Raw genomic sequence first — 24990 nt, forward strand, 5'->3', positions numbered from 1 at the left:
TAAAAGTTCAGCATAACAAGATCTGACCCGTGAAGATGCAGAGGCAGACTTTCTGGTGGCCCTTAAGAGATCCCCATCTTGAAAGAACTGCCATCCTGAGGCTCTTTGTAGTGCGCTGCAGGAGTTGAGGGAAAGCCTTTAACTGCCGCGAAGAGTTCAGTAGCTGCTTTTCCTTCAGAGTTGTTTCCATGAGAGATGTAAGTACTTATGAACAGTGATATTTGGCCATTTCCAGTGCAGACCAATGAGAGGGGATTCATCGGATGCCAGCTGCTGTTGTATCTGGGAAATGGCCTTATTTCATCCATTATTTGTAACATCCAAAAAGCTTTGCCTCTGGCATCCACTGCTGTTGAGTGAGGGCCATTATATGTAACTGAATTCCTGGAACATATTGAACCTCTAAGTAGAATAGAGAAAAATACAACTTAATTTGTTGTCCAGAGGCAGGGGCTTCTTGGCGCAAACACAGATGGGCTCTGGGGCCTGGCGCAAGCAAGTGCAGAGGACCAAGGGAAGGGGATGGAGGGCTCTGACCTCGTCCGTCCTCTGAAGCCCCCCCACCCCCCGCCAAACAGGAGAGTGGCTTGAGGGGAGGCGGGCCTGGGTCAGAGGAATGAGGACAGAGCGGCTCGACTCTGATAGCCTGTCCCCACTGACCCCAGGGCAGACACTGCTTGGCCGGGGTGGGGTGATGTGTTTGCTGAAGAGTGTCTGTTTCCTCTGGTCCGTCCGGTTTGGCGTGGAGCCCCCTGTTGCATGGTGAGCAGTCGTGGTTGCAAGCCGTAGTTCTGTGACCCTGCCATCCCGGGGACCGTCATCTCCTCTGTCACGAAGCGGGCTTGGCCTCACGCCCAGATGTGGCACATAAAGGTCTGGCCCTGACTGTTTCTGACATTGGGACGGACAGAAATGTGACATGAGAAAAAAATCCGGCTGACTTTTCTCTTTGCTTTTCCCTCCTCCCACACCCATCCCTACCTCCATCCCATCACCATTTAGGATGAATCTCTTCAGCGTCTGCAGAAGGAGTCTGACATCTTACAGAGAACATATGCACACTACTTCGATCTCACAATTATCAACAATGAAATCGATGAGACAATCAGACATCTGGAGGAAGCCGTGGAGCTCGTGTGCACAGCCCCGCAGTGGGTCCCGGTCTCCTGGGTCTATTAGGCCTCTCCCCAGATATCTGCCGCATAACTGGGAGCCACCTCATACATGGAAAAGCCTCTGTTATCGGCCTTGTGTCAGCAGGTCGTGGTCCCTAGAGACTACCTAGTTGTAGTGTGACCTACATTTATAATTATTGTCATGTCCGAATAGATAGGAGGAGAAAAACAATTACACACTAATTTAAAGAGACAGTATCTTTTTTAATCAGTTCTCCTAAACTTTAATAAAATGTATCTTTAAATGTATGTATTATTCAATCCTTTGGAATGTTATATTTTTGGAAATCATAGCTTTTTATTTCCAAGGCCCCTAAAAACTGCACAAAATAGATGCTGCTTTCTATAATCTATTTTAATAATAATAAACAATGATTCTGTTACCTTGACTGGGGTTGGAACACTACATTCTTTTTAGAGTCTGATTTTATGGATTGGAATATCTTTCTTTCCTTTATTTATTTGAAATAATCAGTCTAGTGATTACAAAACTCATAAATTTTTAAAGGCCTTTTTTTTCCTTTTTTTTTTTTTAGAACAGTATTTTTTTTAAGTCCTTTATGTAACATCCAGATAATGTGATACTGTCTCTTTGAAGCACCCTGTAAACCTTTTAGAGATTTGAAGTTGGGTCTTGACTCTTAATGCATGTGGACAGTCGCGAGCGTTTATGCTGTCGGTGTGTCTGTGTTGGACAAAACAATCTGTAATCTACAGCAAAGTACATTCCGTTCACGGGGCACACCCAGGGGAATAAGAATAAAATGCTATTATGACTAAGTTGTAAACCTATGCACATCCCTTGCATTTCGGGCAACTTTATAAAAAACAAACAAAAAGAAACTGATTTTTATTAATAATAATCAATCATGTAGTGAAATGTGTTTGTAATTTTGTCTCAATTTAATTTGTTGTAAGGTGGGAGGGGGAATTGCTGGTTTCACCATTTCAGATCTGTGTTGTCTGAGAGTATTAACGTTTTAATTAAGCAAAGAAATGAGGATTTTTAATATGTATGTAATTGTTTTAAAGCACCCATTTTAAGAGAATATACTGTGCAATGAAGAAACCAGTTTAGGCATTTGCTATAAACTGAATTATTCCAAAAGAATAATCTATAACAGCCCTGTAAATTCCTTTAAAATGATAACTAACAGGACAGTTTGACCAATTTTTTTTTAAATATACTTCCTTTTATGTGTTCAATAATTAAATGCCTTTGGGTCCTTCATTTCATTATAGATTTGTTCAGGTTTACAAGGTGATGATCTTTTAGATTTTATAATCCATTAGATGCTCACTGAAACATCAAAGGCCCAGGAATGACTATCAGTTAGCAGGACAACAAAATACTCTGCACCCAAGGGCCACTAATGTGCACCTGTGCTTTCTCCTTCCTCTTGCTATATCCCTTGGCACAGGAGAATCATGTCCTTGTTGCTTTAGAGACATTAACCATCTCATCACCCTTCCGTGAGGTCACATTCTTCCAATACGGGAGATTCAGGCTGCGGGGGTGGGTCTTCTGACTCTTTGCCAGAGGTCAGTGGAAGGTTTTTCATGAGAGTGTCTGTCAGGGTGTGAAGTGGTTCTATTAACCTGAGATCCTTGAAAAATATACCATCAAGTTTGCTTCTTGTCGGTTAGATGGCCTCATTGCTTTGTGCCCTGGCAGGATGTGCAGGATGTGTTCTGAGCGGAACAGCTCCTCTATGAAGGACCACGCCGAGAATGCATTTGTATACTCTTTTTAGGGTGTCACCCTCCCCTCCCACCTACTCTTATTAAACAATGCTGATTTTTTCTCTGATGTTGTCCTTTGTGGGTAACCAGATGAGTATACAACTTACAAAGTGCTGAGTAAACTGCTTCTGTTGGGACCCACAGCAGGGTGACCAAACCACCAAACCAGAGACACCGTGGATGGAGGGAGAAACCCCAAGAGCTGATTAGGGCTGTGTTAGGACTGATTTAAATCTACCTGATGCCAAGGCCAGGCAGTCATTCCCGTGATGGTACTGGTCACAATCCGGGCTCTTCTCAGTGTGAAACTGCCCGCTCTACCTCTTTTCCAGTGAAGCACAAAGAAGAATACAACTAACACCTGAGAACAGAAGCTCCCTCCCTCTGGTAGAAACCCCACTTGTCCTCTGAGACCAAATCTCCAGAGATGCTCGACGATGCCTGTCTTAAGCCACCCACCATGCTGATGAAGGTGGGTCATGCAGAGGAAGAGAAAAGCAATGCCAGTGTAAATGTCTGGCCCCAGGATTGAGAAGCACTGTAGCACTCATCCTCTCTCCTCCAACACTTTATGAGTCCTCAGAGAAGCACACAGACAGGTGGCATTCTCACCATTGTGCGGGTGGCAAAATTCCTGCACCCAGAACTCATTCTAACTTCTCAGAGGTCGTCTGTTCCCTTCCACTAATACACGTCTTCTCTCAAGCAGTGTCTTTTTGACCTAGCAGAAAATACTTAAATTTCTGAATCCAGAGTAATTTCGGTACATTGCTGCTGCGCCTCCATTACAGTTGTCCACTAAGCAATCAGAAAATTGCTAAAAAGCTGCTTTACTGTTTCCATTCCATCAACAAAATCATTTTTTTCCTTTAAAAGAACAGAGCGAATGATTAGATTATTAAATCTTAGCACTGATCAATTGAGCCATGTTCTAAGGGCTCTCTTTCCAACCCCATTGCCCGCAGCAAGAAATGGGGTGTTTTTCATATGTCAAATTATCTATTAAAAAGAATGTCCTGAACTTCTAATCATAAAACGGTTAATTACTTTGCACACGCAGCATGTTCCATTCTAACACTAAAAAGGAAAATGTCAATTTAATTCAGGAAGCTTCCCAGTGTCAAGATAATATGGTAGCTTTTTTAAATGCAATTAAGTGTAACTCCTGTCAAGTGAGATGGTTTAAAATATTTGCTCAGAGAGGAAAAGAAATGGGTGACCTACTTCTTGCAATTTGCATTCAGAAGGCATCTTCTGAGCCCGTCCCATTGGTAGTGGGATGTCAGAAGATGCTGCAAAGCCCTCACCGCACAAAAGGGTCAGCACATGCTCCCTTCCCCGGGGTCCATTCCATCTCCCACCGCTGGGGCCAGCCCGCCAGGCCTGGCCTCCATGCTACAGTTATTTTTTTAAAACCTTTGATCTCATTACTGCAGATGAGGTTTTTTGGTTTGTTTTTAAATCACTTGTAGTTAATCTGTTCGTTAAGGCTTTGAGTTCATTCCTTGAAAAAGTGTAGTCAGTTGAGCCACCCTTGGGGAAACAGAGGTGGAGATGCCCAGCGTGGACACTGCCCCTTAAGGACAGGCAGCCCAAAACAAACGCTCTTGTCTCCCACTGATATCCTTTTCTTCATTTCAGGTCAATCTCTTGGGGCAAAGAGAACGTGCCACTAAAGCTAGCAAGAACATTTCTTGATTAATAAATTCTTAATTTTAACACCTCCCACGCTGTCTCCTTGGAAAGAGGAGAAGGCAACTTGCAATCAGCATTCCAAACAAGCCCCTTCTCATCCTCACCCCTCCTGCTTATTTCCTATCATCAAACTGGTGTGTGTGCGTGCGCGCGCACGTGTGTGTGTGTGTATGTGTGTGTTGGGGGGGAGGGGCTTGTTTTTCCAGAACTGGACACAGCCTCCTAATTCCATCCTCTTTACAAGGGGTTATGATACCAAGGTCCCCGAGCATTCTTTCTCTTGTTCTGTGCCTCTGATTAATTCTCCTCTTAGAAAGCTCTTTTGCTTCTCACTGCAGCTTACAGAGGGGCTACAAGCTTGACTCATAAATCGTTTCATTTGGTAGAAATTTCCCACTTTTTACCCCTTTAGAAGTAAGGTCTTCCTCTACATTTGGTGTCTTCAGTTACAGGACGTTGCCTGTAAGGCTCAAGGCTTGGTTGGCTTTGCCCACACCCAGTTATCAGTTTGCCTTAAACTTGGAGCTATTGGGAGTCTCAGGTCTTCCAGCTTAGTGAGTGAAGTGTAGGTGTGACATGCGTCCAGGAAGTGGGAGAAAGGGACAAAAAGAGTATGTTCACCAGTCCACATCCCTTTATCTGGTCTTTTCTCTGCTACTCTTGGGCTGCAGAAGGTGGGCAGACCTGGCCCATAGAAGGAGGAAGGCCGCACCATCTCTAGGCCAGGCATTGCCAAGTCTTATCTCTTCATGGGGGAAGATAGAAAATCCAGAGCTCCCACCACCCCTCACTAACCATCAACTCTCTTGACCCTGTGCAAATGGACCGAGCAAAAGAAATTGGGAAGAGGTGTTTGGCACAGGAGACCTCGTTTCTGGCCCCAAGCACAATTCGCTATCTATGTATGCGCAGAAACTTGGAGCTTCACTGCCATTTCTGTGTTCCTTCCCTTCTCTCCCGCACGTGACCAAAGGAACGTGCCAGTGGTCTCGCCAATAGAGCCCTGGGGGTGACCATCTTGGGACCCAGAGGCCATGCAGTCTCTTCAAAGGAGTTCTGCTTGGGGGTAGAAATAGGTGTTCCCCCACAGTGTGTGGCCCCAGCTATTATTTTCATTTTCAAGAGACCAAGAATTGGAGAAATCGATTTTCGGTCTCTGCTGTGTCCCTGGATGGCGCCCGTGCAGGCGGTGGGAGGCTATGGGGGCAGCAGGCCCCGGGGCTGATGCGAAGGCCACACGATCCTCACGTGTGGAGGCCACAGCATCATGTTTAATTGCCAGGCAGATGCGTCGCCGTTCAAGCTCAGTTCTGGGGTTGTTTTGCATAAAGTTTTGCCAATGTGTTTTTGTTTGTTTTTTTCTGTATGTATAATTGCCTTTTTATAAAAGGTTTTGAAGTATTGTCTCAGTGATAAAAAGAGAGCGATGTTAACAGTTGTATATTTCACCGTATCCAATTGTAAGTATTTGAAGGGTACAGCGAAGCCTTAGCGTGCAAGAGCGTTTGTGCAGGAGGTATCCTCTGACACCCAGGAGGTGAGGGGATCGGAAAGTTTCGGATTCTTTGTAAATGCCCCGCTTTTCTTTCTCTCTGTGTGTATCTATTTACATGCCTTAGCACACGCCCTCCCACCCTGATCCCTTTGCCCTGTCGCCAGATCAACCAGAACGCTGGTGCACTGCCGGTACAGGACAAGTCGACAGAACCCTAATCAGTTATCTCTCGTGTGCCAGGGGAGGAAGAGAAACTCCATAGTATTCTTTGTAGAATATACATACCTGTAGGATGCTGTGTAATGGGAAACCATAGAATTGGGCTTTTGTCATTTCAAAGTTGGAGAAATGTATGAATAAAATGTATAAAACACGAAAAGGTAGTTGTCTCCTCAGATTGCAGGCCAAACAGCTTGGGAACAAACCACCGGAGGATCACTTCCCGGCTCCAGTGTCCACCCTGGCAGCCCAGGTCGTCAGCCTGGCTGTCCAGATTGCATTCTGAAAGCAGTTCAAGCTCAACTACTTGCATTTGGATGCAGATTTTAAATAGCTTCAGTTTTTTTAAAAAAAAATCCAAGTTTGACAGCTCCTGGGAACAGACATCCAAATTGATTTGAGTGGTGTAGGCACCCAGCATGGAAAGGCTGTCCCTTGCTTGCCATTTGCATAGAAAGCCTCAGGAGGAAGGCTGCTGCCCTTAGTGTTGGGTGATTGGCTTTGGCCTCTGGTCTGTGGTCTGAGACGTCGCCCCTCGCGTGCCTCAGTGACCTAGTTTACACACTTCCTTCCCGGCCCTGGGCCCAGGCTCTGCCCAAATATAGAACCATGGTGGCTTCAGAAACCCACAGTTGCATGTGTCCAGTGCCGACACCCCTAGAAATACCCCAGCCTGAATGTGCTCGCACGGCTCACCCCATTTTTTTTTCTCTAACTGCTCACTTTAAGAAGATGCATATTAAGGAAACATAAACAGGAGCGATTATTTACTTTAGTCAAGTAAACCTCACCCTATCAAAAATACATAGAAGAGTTTAGGTCACATTCAGACACAAGAAATTGAGCCTCTGGCCTTCTGATTCAGGGAATCCCAAGTCATCTTTCTGCAGACTTCTTACCCTAGATGTACAGACAACCGAAAGCATAATGCTACCATTAAGCTTATTTTCTGCACTTCAGGGCATTGAAGACACATCCAACATGTCACTGGAAATGACTAGAAACATGTATTTCTATATTTTTCCCACTTTACAGTAATAAGCTGAATAAATAACACTTGGTATCATTCCGTGACCTGCTGCAGCAGAGCCTGGGAATCTGCAACAAGAACGCAGCGATATTGGTACAGGGTAGTAGACAGTGACCATGAGTTCAAGGTCACCGAGAGTAGTGACCTTGAGTACCCTGAGAGTACCAAGCCCCCTTAAAGGACAATGCAATAGTGCAGCTAGTAACCCAAGGTAGCGTCTGACTTTCTCCAGGAATGAACACACAGGCCACAGGGCCTGCTGTGAAACCCCATGGTCAAGGCGGTGCCGAGCATCCTGCACCCGCTGGCCTGCTCTCCACGCTCCTCCCCCACCCTCACATTTCAGTGAGTGGTGCCCAGAAACGGTTTGGCCAGAGACTCATTCTTAGGCTAGATCATTAAACGCTTCAAGCGTCTGCTGTTCCCTCTTCACGTCTCAGGAGAGGGGGAGACAAAGCTCCAGGCCCTCGAGATGTTAAACTGAGGCTGGAGATGGGGAAATCGAGCCCACTCACAGGTTGGTCCCACACAAATCAACAGCTTACCACAGGATTTCCCCTAGAACTTTCTAGGGTGGTGGAAATGTTCTATTTCTTACTTGGGGTGGTGGTTACATGGGTATGTGCCAGACACGTCGAACCTAGGATCTGTGCATTCTACTGTATGTAAAATATACCTCAGTTTCAAAAAAGAAAAGAGAAAAATCATACGATCGCCTTCACAGCTGCCAAAAAAACATTTCACAAAATTCAGCCCCCACTTCTAGTTTAAAAACAAAAACTCTTACAAATAAGATAGAAAATATCCTCAGCAGATAAACAGCAATTTCAACCCACAGCCAACATAATCCACCCAAAGGTGACACAACAAAGGCATTACAATTGCCATTATCTTTTAAATTATCTAAATAACACATGATCTTCATAGAATGATTAGAAAATATGGATAAAACAAAAAGGAGACATTCAAGCAGATTCTGCCACTTGGAGACAACTGCTATAAACACTTCTGTGTATCTCTGCCAGGCTAGTATTTTTCCAAGGAAATATACCTCTATATATCTGTATTTTTAATACAGTGAGGGGGCGCATACGAAACACATACTAAACACACATACTAAAATATTCTCCTCCTGCCATGATTATTTAATATTGTTTTTAAAGCACCACCCAGAAACAGAGCAAAGAAGTATCAGCGTTGGAAAAGATGAGACAAAATTGTGCATATTTGCTAATCATATCGTCATATATCTTGAAGTACCAATGAGAACAACTGGCGATCCATTCAAGTTAATAAGAAGCAGGTACAAAATCACTCAATGCTATTCTTATATATTAGCAATAAAGTTAGAAAAATTTAATGGTAAAAGTAGACGCCATTCTCCACTGCAAACGGTTTTTAAAAACCAACAAAATCCATGGGATTTATATGAAAAGACCTCAAACATGCACCGAGAATGTAAAAGACTTGGATAAACAGAGAAATGTTTCTGGGTGGAAAAGCTAAGTATTTTAATGGCATCATTGTTTTCCAAATTAAGGTGGAAATTTAATACAGCACCAAATCAAAATCCAAACAAAAATGTTGGACCTTTACAAAATGACTATTCATCTAGAAGAATAAACAGTGGGGTTTTTTTTTCCTAATTTTAATTTTAATTAAAGGAAATACTAGGGAAAAGAGTCAAGGAGGGATGAGTAGCTCTTCCAGATTTTAATCTGTTCCAAAGCTAAGACAATTAAGACACCATACACCAAAATGAGTTTTAGACAAAGAACTCTTTGATGAAATGATAGAAAATGAAAAGAATACAGAATTAACTAGTCAGTAAAACTCTGGAAGACAGTAACTTTTTAAGTTTATACAGAAGAAGTCACAAAGCAACTGAAAGATTTGATCCCTTAAAAATATAAACTTTTGGAAGATGGCGGAAGAGTAAGACATGGAGATCACCTTCCTCCCCACAGATACATCAGAAATACATCTACACGTGGAACAACTCCTACAGAACACCTACTGAATGCTGGCAGAAGACCTCAGACCTCCCAAAAGGCAAGAAACTCCTCACGTACCTGGGTAGGGCAAAAGAAAAAAGAATAAACAGAGACAAAAGGATAGGGACGGGACCTGCACCAGTGGGAGGGAGCCGTGAAGGAGGAAAGGTTTCCACACACTAGGAAGCCCCATCGCGGGTGGAGACTGTGGGAGGCAGAGGGGGGAGCTTTGGAGCCGTGGAGGAGACCACAGCAAACGGGTGTGGAGGGCAAAGCGGGGAGATTCCCGCACAGAGGATCGGTGCCGACCGGCACTCACCAGCCCAAGAGGCTTGTCTGCTCACCCGCCGGGGTGGGCGGGGCTGGGAGCTGAGGCTCGGGCTGGAGGAATCAGGCTCCCTGACTTCAGACTATACTACAAAGCTACAGTAATCAAGACAGTAAGGTACTGGCACAAAAACAGAAAGATAGATCAATGGAACAGGATAGAAAGGCCAGAGATAAACCCACGCACATATGGTCACCTTATCTTTGATAAAGTAGGCAGGAATGTACAGTGGAGAAAGGACAGCCTCTTCAATAAGTGGTGCTGGGAAAACTGGACAGGTACATGTAAAAAGTATGAGATTAGATCACACCCTAACACCATACACAAAAATAAGCTCAAAATGGATTAAAGACCTAAATGTAAGGCCAGAAACTATCAAACTCTTAGAGGAAAACATAGGCAGAACACTCTATGACATACATCACAGAAAGATCCTTTTTGACCCACTTCCTAGAGAAATGGAAATAAAAACAAAAATAAACAAATGGGACCTAATGAAACTTCAAAGCTTTTGCACAGCAAAGGAAACCATAAACAAGACCAAAAGACAACCCTCAGAATGGGAGAAAATATTTGCAAATGAAGCAACTGACAAAGGATTAATTTCCAAAACTTACAAGCAGCTCATGCAGCTCAATAACAAAAAAACAAACAACCCAGTCCAAAAATGGGCAGAAGACCTAAATAGACATTTCTCCAAAGAACATATACAGACTGCCAACAAACACATGAAAGAATGCTCAACATCATTAATCATTAGAGAAATGCAAATCAAAACTACAATGAGATATCCTCTCACACCAGTCAGAATGGCCATCATCAAAAAATCTAGAAACAATAAACGCTGCAGAGGGTGTGGAGAAAAGGAAAGCCTCTTGCACTGCTGGTGGGAATGTGAATTGGTACAGCCACTATGGAGAACAGTATGGAGGTTCCTTAAAAAACTACAAATAGAACTACCATATGACCCAGCAATCCCACTCCTGGGCATATACCCTGAGAAAACCATAATTCAAAAAGAGTCATGTACCACAATGTTAACTGCAGCTCTATTTACAATAGCCCAGAGATGGAAACAACCTAAGTGTCCATCATTGGATGAATGGATAAAGAAGATGTGGCACATAGATACAATGGAATATTACTCACCCATAAAAAGAAACGAAATTGAGCTATTTGTAATGAGGTGGATAGACCTAGAGTCTGTCGTGCAGAGTGAGGTAAGTCAGAAAGAGAAAGACAAATACCGTATGCTAACACATATATATGGAATTTAAGAAAAAAGAAATATCATGAAGAACCTAGCAGTAAGACAGGAATAAAGACACAGACCTACTAGAGAATGGACTTGAGGATATGGGGAGGGGGAAGGGTAAGCTGTGACAAAGTGAGAGAGAGGCATGGACATATATACACTACCAAACATAAGGTAGATAGCTAGTGGGAAGCAGCTGCATAGCACAGAGATCAGCTCAGTGCTTTGTGTCCGCCTGGAGGGGTGGGATAGGGAGGGTGGGAGGGAGGGAGACGCAAGAGGGAAGAGATATGGGAACATATGTATACGTATAAATGATTCACTTTGTTATAAAGCAGAAACTAACACACCACTGTAAAGCAATTATACTCCAATAAAGATGTAAAAAACAAATTAACTACACAGAAAACTATTAAAAGCAGCAAGGGAAAAACAACAAATAACACACAAGGGAGTCCCCATAAGATTAACAGCTGATCTTTCAGCAGAAACTGTGCAAGGCACAAGGGACTGGCAGGACATATTTAAAGTGATGAAGGAGAAAAACCTACAACCAAGATTACTCTACCCAGCAAGGATCTCATTCAGATTTGATGGAGAAATTAAAACCTTTACAGACAAGCAAAAGCTGAGAGAGTTCAGTAATACCAAGCCAGCTTTACAACAAATGCTAAAGGAACTTCTCTAGGCGAGAAACACAAGAGAAGGAAAAGACCTACAATAACAAACCCAAAACAATTAAGAAAATGGGAATACGAACATACATATCGATAATTACCTTAAATGTAAATGGATTAAATGCTCTCAACAAAAGACACAGACTGGCTGAATGGATACAAAAACAAGACCCATATATATGCTGTCTACAAGAGACCCACTTCAGACCTAGGGACACATACAGACTGAAAGTGAGGGGATGGAAAAAGATATTCCATGCAAATGGAAACCAAAAGAAAGCTGGACGAGCAATTCTCATATCAGACAAAATAGACTTTAAATGAAGACTATTACAAGAGACACAGAAGGACACTGCATAATGATCAAGGGATCGATCCAAGAACAAGATATAACAATTGTAAATATTTATGCACCCAACATAGGAGCACCTCAATACATAAGACCAATACTAACAGCCATAAAAGGGGAAATTGACAGTAACACGTTCATAGTAGGGGACTTGAACACCCCACGTTCACCAATGGACACATCATCCAAAATGAAAATAAATAAGGAAACACAAGCTTTAAATGATACATTAAACAAGATGGACTTAATTCATATTCATAGGACATTCCATCCAAAAACAACAGAATACACATTTTTCTCAAGTGCTCAAGGAACATTCTCCAGGACAGATCATACCTTGGGTCACAAATCAAGCCTTAGTAAATTTAAGAAAATTGAAATTCTATCAAGTATCTTTTCCGACCACAACGCTAGGAGACTAGATATCAATTACAGGAAAAGATCTGTAAACAATACGAACACAGGGAGGCTAAACAATACACTCCTTAAAAACGAAGTGATCACTGACGAAATCAAAGAGGAAATGAAAAAACACCTAGAAACAAATGACAATGGAGACACGATGACCCAAAACCTATGGGATGCAGCAAAAGCAGTTCTAAGAGGGAAGTTTATAGCAATACAAGCCCACCTTAAGAAACAGGAAACATCTCAAATAAACAACCTAACCTTGCACCTATAGCAATTAGAGAAAGAAGAAGAAAAATACCCAAAAGTTAGAAGGAAAGAAATCATAAAGATCAGATCAGAAATAAATGAAAAAGAAATGAAGGAAACGATAGCAAATATCAATAAAACTAAAAGCTAGTTCTTTGAGAAGATAAACAAAATTGATAAACCATTAGCCAGACTCATCAAGAAAAAAAGGGAGAAGACTCAAATCAATAGAATTAGAAATGAAAAAGGAGAAGTAACAACTGACACTGCAGAAATACTAAAGATCATGAGACGACTACAAGCAACTCTAGGCCAATCAAACGGACAACCTGGAAGAAATGGACAAATTCTTAGAAATGCACAACCTGTCAAGACTGAATCAGGAAGAAATAGAAAATATGAACAGACCAATCACAAGCACTGAAATTGCAACTGTGATTAAAAACCTTCCGACAAACAAAAGCCCAGGACCCGATGGCTTCACAGGCGAATTCTATCAAACATTTAGAGAAGAGCTAACACCTATCCTTCTCAAACTCTTACAAAATATAGCAGAGGGAGGAACACTCCCAAACTCATTCTACGAGGCCACCATCACCCTGACACCAAAACCAGACAAGGATGTCACAAAGAAAGAAAATTACAGGCCAATATCACTGATGAACATAGATACAAAAATCCTCAACAAAATACTAGCAAACAGAATCCAACAGCCCATTAAATGGATCATACACCAAGATCAAGTGGGGTTTATTCCAGGGATGCAAGGATTCAATATATACAAATCAATCAATGTGATACACCATATTAACAAATTGAAGGAGAAAAACCATATGATCATCTCATTAGATGCAGAGAAAGCTTTCAACAAAATTCAACACCCATGTATGATAAAAACCCTGCAGAAAGTAGGCATAGAGGGAACCTACCTCAACATAATAAAGGCCATATATGACAAACCCACAGCCAACATCATCCTAAATGGTGAAAAACTGAAAGCATTTCCACTAAGATCAGTAACAAGACAACACTGCCCACTCTCACCACTCTTATTCAACATAGTTTTGGAAGTTTTAGCCACAGCAGTCAGAGAAGAAAAAGAAATAAAAGGAATCCAAATCGGAAAAGAAGAAGTAAAGCTGCCACTGTTTGCAGATGACATGATACTATACATAGAGAATCCTAAAGATGCTACCAGAAAACTACTAGAGCTAATCAATGAATTTGGTAAAGCAGCAGGATACAAAATTAATGCACAGAAATCTCTGGCATTCCTATACACTAATGATGAAAAATCTGAAAGTGAAATCAAGAAATCACTCCCATTTACCATTGCAACAAAAAGAATAAAATATCTAGGAATAAACCTACCTAGGGAGACAAAAGACCTGTATGCAGAAAATTATAAGACACTGATGAAAGAAATTAAAGATGATACAAATAGATGGAGAGATATACCATGTTCTTGGATTGGAAGAATCAACATTGTGAAAATGACTCTACTACCCAAAGCAATCTACAGATTCAATGCAATCCCTATCAAACTACCACTGGCATTTTTCACAGAACTAGAACAAAAAATTTCTCAATTTGTATGGAAACACAAAAGACCTCGAAGAGCCAAAGCAATCTTGAGAATGAAAAACGGAGCTGGAGGAATCAGGCTCCCTGACTTCAGACTATACTACAAAGCTACAGTAATCAAGACAGTATGGTACTCACACAAAAACAGAAATATAGATCAATGGAACAGGATAGAAAGGCCAGAGATAAACCCACACACATATGGTCACCTTATCTTTGATAAAGTAGGCAGGAATGTACAGTGGAGGAAGGACAGCCTCTTCAATAAGTGGTTCTGGGAAAACTGGACAGGTACATGTAAAAGTATGAGATTAGAACACTCCCTAACACCGTACACAAAAATAAGCTCAAAATGGATTAACGACCTAAATATAAGGCCAGAAACTATCAAACTCTTAGAGGAAAACATAGGCAGAACACTCTATGACATAAATCACAGCAAGATCCTTTTTGACCCACGTCCTAGAGAAATGGAAATAAAAACAAAAATAAACAAATGGGACCTAATGAAACTTCAAAGCTTTTGCACGGCAAAGGAAACCATAAACAAGACCAAAAGACAACCCTCAGAATGGGAGAAAATATTTGCAAATGAAGCAACTGACAAAGGATTAATTTCCAAAATTTATAAGCAGCTCATGCAGCTCAATAACAAAAAAAACAAACAACCCAATCCAAAAATGGGCAGAAGACCTAAACAGACATTTCTCCAAAGAACATATACAGACTGCCAACAAACACATGAAAGAATGCTCAACATCATTAATCATTAGAGACATGCAAATCAAAACTACAATGAGATATCATCTCACACCAGTCAGAATGGCCATCATCAAAAAATCTAGAAACAATACATTCTGGAGAGGGTGTGGAGAAAAGGGAACACTCTTGCACTGCTGGTGGGAATGTGAATTGGTACAGCCACTATGGAGAACAGTATGGAGGTTCCTTAAAAAACTGCAAATAGAATTACCATATGACCCAGCAATCCCACTACTGGGCATATACCCTGAGAAAACCATCATTCAAAAAGAGTCATGTACCACAATGTTCATTGCAGCTCTATTTACAATCGTCAGGATATGGAAGCAACCTAAGTGTCCATCGACAGATGAATGGATAAAGAAGATGTGGCCCATATATACAATGGACTATTACTCAGCCATAAAAGGAAACGAAATTGTGTTATTTGTAGTGAGGTGGATGGACATAGAGTCTGTCATGCAGAGTGAAGTAATTCAGAAAGAGAAAGACAAATTCCGTTTATTAACGCATATATGTGGAATCTAGAAAAATGGTACAGATGAACCTATTTGCAGGGCAGGAATAGAAAGGCAGATGTAGCGAACAGACGTGTGGACTTGTGTATAAACCATGAAAGGAAAGGATTGATAAAGCTGAATTCAATTAAAAACTAAAAAGTTCTGTTTACAGAAGACACCATAAACATACCAAAAAGATAAGCCACGAACCTGGAGATGATGCTAGTGGCACACCTAAATGACAAAGAATTATCATCAGTAATTTGTAAAGAACTTCAAGAAATCACTTTTTTAAAAAAATTTATTTATTTTATTTTTGACTGCATTGGGTCTTTGTTGCTGCGTGTGGGCTTTCTCTTGTTGCAGCGAGCAGGGGCTACTCTTCACTGTGGTGCATGGGCTTCTCATTGTGGTGGCTTCTCTTGTGGAGCACGGGCTCTAGGCACACGGGTTTCAGTAGTTGTGGCACGCAGGCTCAGTAGTTGTGGCTCAGGGGCTCTAGAGCACAGGCTCAGTAGTTGTGGCACATGGGCTTCGTTGCTCCATGGCATGTAGGATCTTCCTAGACCAGGGATTGAACCTGTGTCCCCTGCATTGGCAGGCGGATTGTTAAGCACTGTGCCACGAGGGAAGCCCAAAAAAATCACTTTTAAAAGAGAAAAAAATGGACTTCCCTGGTGGTGCAGTGGTTAAGAATCCGCTTAGGGTTCGAGCCCTAGTCCGGGAAGATGCCACATGCCGCGGAGCAACTAAGCCCGTGCACCACATCTACTGAACCTGCGCTCTAGAGCCTGCGTGCCACAACTACTGAGACCACATGCTGCAACTACTGAAGCCCATGCGCCTAGAGCCCGTGCTCCGCAACAAGAGAAGCCACCGCAATGAGAAGCCCGCGCACCGCAACGAAGAGTAGCCCCCACTCGCCGCAACTAGAGAAAGCCTGAATGCAGCAGCGAAGGCCCAACACAGCCAAAAATAAAATAATTTTTTTCAAAAAGAGAAAAAAATGAGCAAATATATAAACAGGCAACTCGCAGAAGATAAAATTTAAATGGCCTTTCTTGAAACTCACAAATAATCAGGAAAATCAGAAATTAAAGTCTTAATAATGGATTTCACATTCCACTAACAGCAGACTATGTGATTTGGACCAACCCTCATACTTAAGACAACTGAAACAGTTGACTGAAATATTTAAAACATCTGTTTAGAGATGTTAGTAAACTAACAAGATCGTGAAGAATTACAGGGCCAGGATTGGGAGGAAACTGATGCCCAAGGGAGGGAGTGAGCATTTAGGGCCACTTTCCTCTGGGGATATTTGCCCACTCCACAGGAGGCGGCCAAGAGACCGAGTAGCACCTGGGACAGCTTCCCAGGGGTGGGGGGAAGGGATGAAAGCCAGGGCATATTGCGGGGGGTGTTTGAGGAGGGACTAGTGAACTTCCCTCACTTTCAGTGGGGACCCTGAAAGTCTGCCTCCTAGGAGTGATGGTGACCCATCAGTAGACAGACCCTCACAGTGATGCCCAGCTTCAAACCTTCTCAAGCCCTGACATTCAGTGGAAGTAATCCCAGATTGCTTGTGCCAGGTGCCTCGCAGAAGAAAATGTCATTCCTCTCTGGAGGAAGAGATCATCATCCTAGGCCTCAATTATTTTCCACAAATATTTAGCAGATACAATGTCTGACGAACAACATGAGGAGAAAATAGGCAAATAGATGGATACATCTGTATAAATAAATAACACTAATGTTTGGTTGGATTTTAAATATACACAGAATTAAAATACATGCTAACTCTGACATATAAGTTGGGAAGGGAGAAAAAATCAATATATCTTAAGGGCTTTTCATTGTCAAGGGAGAGGGTATGAGCATTAATTGTTAAATTTTTGTGAGTCAAGGATGCAAGTTTACAGTAACCACTAAAAGAAAAATAAAAGAGGGACCTCCCTGGTGGTCCAGTGGTAAAGAATCTGCCTTCCAATGCAGTGGATGAAGGTTTGAACCCTGGTTGGGGAACTAAGATCCCACATGCCGTGGGGCAACTAAGCCTGAACGCCACAACTACTGAGCCCGCATGCCTCAACGAGAGAGCCCGTGTGCCACAAACTACAGAGCCCACGCACTCTGGAGCCTGCGCGCCACAACTAAAGAGCCCATGTGCCCTAGAGCCTCTTCGCCACAATTAGAGAAGAGAAAACCCACATGCCACAACTAGAGAGAAGCCCGTGCACCACAACTAGAGAAGACCGTGCGCCTCAACAAAAGATCCCGCATGCCTCAATGAAGATCCTGCATGCTGCAACTAAGACCCGAAGCAGCCATAAATAAATGAATGAATGAATGAATGAATGAGTGTGTAACTTCCAAGCTAATAAAATGATCAATCCAGAAGAAGGCAAGAAAGAAGAGAAACAATAATAACAGTATAGAAGGGACAAATTGAAGGCCCTTAGTAAGAAAGTAAATGTAAACCCGAATATATTTTAAATTCTTCATTAAATGGAAATACACTAAGTGCTCCAATTGAAAGAAAAAGATGGTCAGACTGTACTTTTAAAAATTTTAGTCTCTAGACTTGCGAGACACATCTTAAGCATTAGGTAAAGGTTTACAATAAAAAGGACAGAAAAGATATATTTTTAAAACACTAGCCAAAAGAAGCCAGTAAGCTATATTAATTTTAAAGAAAATAGACTTTTAAGGCAAAAAGCATTACTAGAGATCACTTCATCATGATAAAAAAGTTCAATCCACTAGGAAAAATAACAGTTCTATACTGGTAATTACCTAATAACCCAGCCTCAAAGTAAAGGGAAAAAATGATAGAACTTCAAGGAGTAATAGACAAATCACTGTAATAGTGGGCTATTTTAACATACCTCTCTCGGTAATGATATGCAAACAGACAAAAAATTAGTAGGAATATAGAAGATTTGAACTACAGGGACTTCCCTGGCAGTCCAGTGGTTAAGACTCCGTGCTTCCATTGCAGGGGGCATGGGTTCAATCCTTGGTCAGGGAACTATGATCCCACATGCTGCATGGCGCGGCCAAAAAAAAAAAAAAAAAAGATTTGAACAACATCAAACACCTAGGAATAAGTCTAACAAAAGACGTGCAAGACTCCTATGTAGGTTATAGTTTATAAAATGTTATTGGAAAACTTGAAAGAGGACCTAAATAAAGGGAGAAATACACAATAGTCATGGCTGGGAATATGCAACATCATAAAGATGCTAATTTTCCTCAACATGGTCTACAGATTCAATGCAATCAAATTTAAAATTTCGAGGGCTGTGGTGTTTTTTGGGGTTTTTTTTGGTTTTTTATTTGTGGAACTTGACAAACTGATCATAAAATTTGAATGAAAATTCCAAGGATCTAGAATAGTAAAAGCAATATTGAAGGAGAAGAACAAGGTATGAGAACTTCCTCTAAAGACTTTTTTTTCATTGAAATATAGTTGATTTATAATATTGAGTTAGTTTCAGGTGTACAGTATAGTGATTCAGGGTTTTTTTGGGGTTTTTTGGCAAATTATGTTCCATTATAGGTTATTACAAGATATTGGGTATAATTCCCTATGCTATACAGTAAACACTTGTTGCTTCTTTATTTTATGTGTAGTAATTTGTATCTGTTAATCCCAGACTCATAATTTGTCCCTCCCTGCCTCCCTCTTCCCTTTGGTAACCATAAGTTTGTTTTCTATGTCTGTGACTCTGAAGACTTTTAAGATTCACCATAAAGCTATAGTAAGTAAACAAGTGTGATATTAGCACAAGGACAGATATATAAACCAATGGAATTGAATAGCTCAGAAAGAGTCCCAGCATATCTGGACATTGGCAGAGTGGTGAGCAGTGGGAGGACAGTCTTTTCAATAAATAATGTGAGGACGATTGGATAAACATGTGAAAAAAAATAATTCTTGATCCCTACTTTACATCAGACACACAAATCAACTCTGGACAGAATACAGATCTAAATGTGAAAGGAAAAACAATAAAGCTTCTACAAAGTAGTATTCTAGAATATCCTTATAATGTAGGATAGGAAAAGATGATTTAAACAGGACACAAAAAGCATAAACCATAAAGAGATTAATTAGACTATTAAATTTAGGATCTTAAGAATGAATTAAGACTATCAAAAGACAGGATTAAGAAGTTGAAAAGGCAAGCCATAGAATGGGAGAAAAATATTACAAAATATATATGGCAACGGGTGATTTCCTACAACTCAATAAGACAGACAACCCAGTGGAAAAATGTATGAGACTTCAACATGTACCTCACAAGAGTGGATATCCAACTAACCAATAAATATATTTTCAACATCAGTAGAAATCAGGGGAGTGTACAGTAAACCATCAAGCTATCACTATACACTCAACACATCAAGATATCACTATACACTCAACACACTGGTGGTGTCAAATAGTAGCAAGTACTGGTAATGATGTGGAGGAATGGGGACTTCATACACTATGGAAGGGAATGTAAACGAGCAAACAGTTTGGTGTTATCAACTAAAGTTGAAGATATGAATAACCCATGACCCAGTTATTCCAATCCTTGGTATATATACAATGGAAATGCACATACTTGTATAGAATATTAATATGTACAAGAATATTAATTGTAGCATTATTCTTAAGACCCCCAAAGTGGAAATAATCCAGATATCTAGCAGCAGTAGAATAAATAAGTATATAAATTGTAGTATATTCATGCAATGAGATACTACATAGCAAGGAAGATGGGCAAACAATAGCCACACAAAACAACATGGATAAAACTCACAAATATAATGTCAAATAAAAAGAAGCTACACACAAAGGAATATGTAGAGTACGATTCCATTTACCTAAATGTTGAAAACAAGCAAAACTGTAGTGTTCAAAGATACTTGCTATACAGATGGCCAACAGGCACATGAAAAGATGCTCAACATCGCTAATTATTAGAGAAATGCAAATCAAAACTACAATGAGATATCACCTCATACCAGTCAAAATGGCCATCATCAAAAAATCTACAAATAATAAATGCTGGACAGGGTGTGGAGAAAAGGGAACCCTCCTACACTGTTGGTGGGAATGTAAATTGGCACAGCCACTATGGAGAACAGTATGGTGTTTCCTTAAAAAAACTAAAAAAGAACTACCATATGACCCAGCAATCCCACTCCTGGGCTTATATCCAGAAAAGACAAAAACTCTAATTTGGGGCTTCCCTGGTGGCGCAGTGGTTGAGAGTCCGCCTGCCAATGCAGGGGACGTGGGTTCGTGCCCCGGTCCAGGAGGATCCCACATGCCGCGGAGCAGCTGGGCCCGTGAGCCATGGCCGCTGAGCCTGCGCGTCCGGAGCCTGTGCTCCGCAACGGGAGACGCCACAGCAGTGAGAGGCCCGCGTACCGCAAAAAAAAAAAACCAAAAAAACAAAAAACTCTAATTTGAAAAGGTACACGCGGGCTTCCCTGGTGGCGCAGTGGTTAAGAATCCGTCTGCCAATGCAGGGGACATGGGTTCGAGCCCTGGTCCGGGAAGATCCCACATGCCGTGTAGCAACTAAGCCCGTGCACCACAACTACTGAGTCTGTGCTCTAGAGCCCACGAGCCACAACTACTGAAGCCCGCGTGCCTAGAGCCCGTGCTCCGCAACGAGAAGCCACCGCAATGAGAAGTCCATGCACTGTAACAGAGTAGCCCCCGCTCACCGCAACTAGAGAAAGCCTGCACTCAGCAACAAAGATCCAACTCAGCCAAAAATAAATAAAAATTTTAAAAATAAATTAATTAATTTAAAAAAAAGAAAAGGTACATGCACCCCAACGTTTAGAACTAGCAGCACTATTTACAATAGCCAAGACGCGCAGGCAACCTAAATGTCCATCGACGGGTGAAGGGATAAAGAAGATGGGGTATATGTACATGACAGAATATTACTCAGCCATAAAAAAGAATGAAATATTGCCATCTGCAACAACATGGATAGACCTAGACATTATCAGACTAAGTGAAGTAAGCCAGACAGAGAAAGATAAATATCATATGATATCACTTATATGTAGAATCTAAAAAAAAAAATACAAATAAGCCTTATTTACAAACCAGAAATAGACCCAAAGACATAGAAAACAAATTTACGGTTGTGAAAGGGGAAAGGGGAAAGGGGGTGGGAGTGGGATAAATTAGGAATTTGAGATTAACATATACACACTCCTAAATATACAATAGATAACCAACAAGGATTTACTGTAGAGCACAGGGAACTATACTCAATATTTTGTAATAACCTATAGGGGAAAAGAATCTGAAAAAAAACATATATATAACTGAACCACTGTGTTGTACACCTGAAACTAACACAACATTGTAAATCACTATACTTAAATTTTTTAAAAACCACCAAAAAAGACAGCCTAGAGGACGAGTTATGGCCCAGTTCCCCTCTTAAGTCAGATGATGTTACTCTAAAGTGCACCAGCTCCCTCAGTTACATCAGTTAATCCATCCACCTGCCTACTTCATCCCTCCACTTGGATGTCGAATAGGCATCTTAAACTCACCGAGGCCCAACCATAAGCAAAATGAAAAGACAACCTACACAATGGGAGAAAATATTTTTCTCCCAGCAAATGCTGTGGCCAACAAGGGATTAATTTCCAAATATACAAACCATTCATACAGCTCAATATCAAAAAAACAAACCGAATCAAAAAATGGGCAGAAGACCTAAACAGACGTTAATCCAAAGAAGACATCAGATGGCCAATAAGCACATGAAAAGATGCTCAACATCACTAAATATTAGAGGAATGCCAATCAAAACTACAATGAGGTATAACATCACACCAGTCAGAATGGCCTCCATCAAAATTTCCACAAATAATAAATGCTAGAGAGGGTGTGGAGAAACGTGAACCCTCCTACACTGTTGGTGGGAAGGTAAATTGGTACAGCCACTATGGAGAACAGTAGGGAGGTTCCTTAAAACGTAAAAATAGAGTTACCATATGCTCCAATAATCCCACTCATGGACATATATCCAGAGAAAACTCTAATTCAAAAAGATACATCCAGGGCTTCCCTGGTGGCGCAGTGGTTGAAAGTCCACCTGCCGATGCAGGGGACACGAGTTCGTGCCCCAGTCCGGGAAGATCCCACATGCCGCAGAGCGGCTGGGCCCGTGAGCCATGGGCACTGAGCCTGTGCGTCCGGAGCCTGTGCTCCACAACAGGAGAAGCCCGCATACCACAAAAAAAAAAAAAGAATCCGCCTGCCAATGCAGGGGACACAGGTTCGAGCCCTGGTCCGGGAAGATCCCACATGCCATGGAGCATCTAAGCCCGTGCACCACAACTACTGAGCTAGCACTCTAGAGCCCACGAGCCACAACTCTGAAGCCCCGCATGCCTAGGGGTCGTGCTCCGCAACAAGAGAAGCCACCGCAACGAGAAGCCCACGCACTGCAACGAAGAGTAGCCCCCGCTCACCACAACTAGAGAAAGCCCGCAAACAGCAATGAAGAACAAATTCAGCCAAAAAAAAACCTTTATCCAGACTCATCAAGAAAGGGAGAGGACTCAAATCAATAAAATTAGAAATGAAAAAGGAGAAGTTACAACTGATACCACAGAAATACAAAAGATCATAAGAGACTACTACAAGCAACTATATGCCAATAAAATGGACAACTTGGAAGAAATGGACAAATTCTTAGAAAGGTACACAGTCTCCAAAGACTGAACCAGGAAGAAATAGAATATACGAACAGATCAATCACAAGCACTGAAATTGAAACTGTGAGTAAAAATCTTCCAACAAACAAAAGCCCAGGACCTGATGGTTTCATAGGCAAATTCTATCAAACATTTAGAGAACAGCTAACACCTATCCTTCTGAAACTGTTCCAAAAAATTGCAGGGGAAGGAAAACTCCCAAACCCATTCTATGAGGCCACCATAACCCTGATACGAAACCCAGACAAAAATACCACAAAAAAAGAAAACTACAGGCCAATATCACTGATGAACATAGATGCAAAAATCCTCAACAAAATACTAGCAATCCAAACCCAACAATACATTAAAAGGATCATACACCATGATCAAGTGGAATTTATCCCAGGGATGCAATGATTTTTCAGTATCAGCAAGTCAATCAGTGTGATACACCACATCAACAAACTGAAGAATAAAAACCATATGATCATCTCAATAGATGCAGAAAAAGCTCTTGTCAGCACCCATTTATGATAAAAACTCTCCAGAAAGTGGGCATAGAGGAAACATACCTCAACATAATAAAGGCTATATACAACAAACCTACAGCTAACATCATACTCAATGGTGAAAACTGAAAACGTTTCTTCTAAGATCAGGAACAAGACAAGATGTCCACCCACTCTCACCACTTTCAACATAGTTCTGAAGTCCTAGCTACAGCAATCAGAGAAGAAAAAGAAATAAAAGGAATCCCAATTGGAAAAGAAGAAGTTAAACCGTCACTGTTTGCAGATGACATGATACTATACATAGAAAATCCTACAGACGCTACCAGAAAACTACTAGAGCTCATCAATGAATTTGGTAAAATTGCAGGTTACAAAATTAATACAAAGAAATCTGTTGCATTTCTATACACTAACAATGAAAGATCAGAAGGAGAAATTAAGGAAACAATCCCATTTACCATTGCAACAAAAAGAATAAAATGCCTAAGAATAAACCTATCTAAGGAGACAAAACCTGTACTTTAAAAAACTATAAGACGCTGATGAAAGAAATCAAAGAAGACACAAACAAATGGAAAGATATACCATGCTCGTGGATTGGAAGAATCAATATTGTCAAAATGACTATACTACCCAAGGCAATCTACAGATTCAATGCAATCCCTATCAAACTACCAATGGCATTTTTCACAGAACTGGTACAAAAAGTCTTAAAATTTGTATGGAGGCACAAAAGACCCTGAATAACCAAAGCAATCTTGAGAAAGAAAAAAGGAGCTGGAGGAATCAGGGTCCCTGACTTCAGACTATACTACAAAGCTATAGTCATCAAAACAGTATGGTGCTGGCACAAAAACAGAAATATAGATCAATGGAATAGGATAGAAAGCCCAGAAATAAACCCATGCACCTATGGTCAATTAATCTATGACAAAGGAGCCAAGACTACACAATGGAGGAAAGAGTCTCTTCAACAAATGGTGCTGGGAAAACTGGACAGCTACATGTAAAAAAATGAAATTAGATCATTCTTTAACACCATATATAAAAATAAGCTCAAAATGGATTAAAGACCTAAATGTGAGACTGGACACTATAAAACTCCTAGAGGAAAACATAGGCAGAACACTCTCTGACATAAACCGCAGCAATATCTTTTTCAATCCACCTCCCAGAATAATGGAAATGAAAACAAAAATAAACAAATGGGACCTAAGTAAACTCAAAAGTTTTTGCACAGCAAAGGAAACCATAAGGGCTTATGCTGACGGAGCAGAG

The 24990-nt window shown here is 41.2% G+C and overlaps 1 protein-coding gene across 9 annotated transcripts in view; it reads left to right on the forward strand.

The window, feature by feature from the left end:
• The window catches only part of CASK (calcium/calmodulin dependent serine protein kinase), a 391721-nt gene extending 385256 nt beyond the window's left edge, over positions 1-6465 (forward strand). For 3 of the 9 annotated variants that reach the window (XM_022556423.3, XM_089904603.1, XM_089904605.1), the window contains one exon: positions 1003-6461. In XM_022556423.3, the coding sequence (XP_022412131.1) occupies positions 1003-1179 (177 nt within the window). In that variant the 3' untranslated portion in view covers positions 1180-6461. Of the gene's footprint in view, positions 1-1002 lie in introns of all 9 variants that reach the window. The other 6 variants (XM_022556428.2, XM_022556431.2, XM_089904606.1 and 3 more) reach the window with 4 other exon arrangements.
• Positions 6466-24990: the final 18525 nt, after the last annotated feature.

The sequence above is a fragment of the Delphinapterus leucas genome, chromosome X, assembly GCF_059928025.1.
Source record: "Delphinapterus leucas isolate spDelLeu-1000000601 "Yukka" chromosome X, BTC_Dleu_Yukka2, whole genome shotgun sequence".
Lineage (NCBI taxonomy): Eukaryota > Metazoa > Chordata > Mammalia > Artiodactyla > Monodontidae > Delphinapterus > Delphinapterus leucas.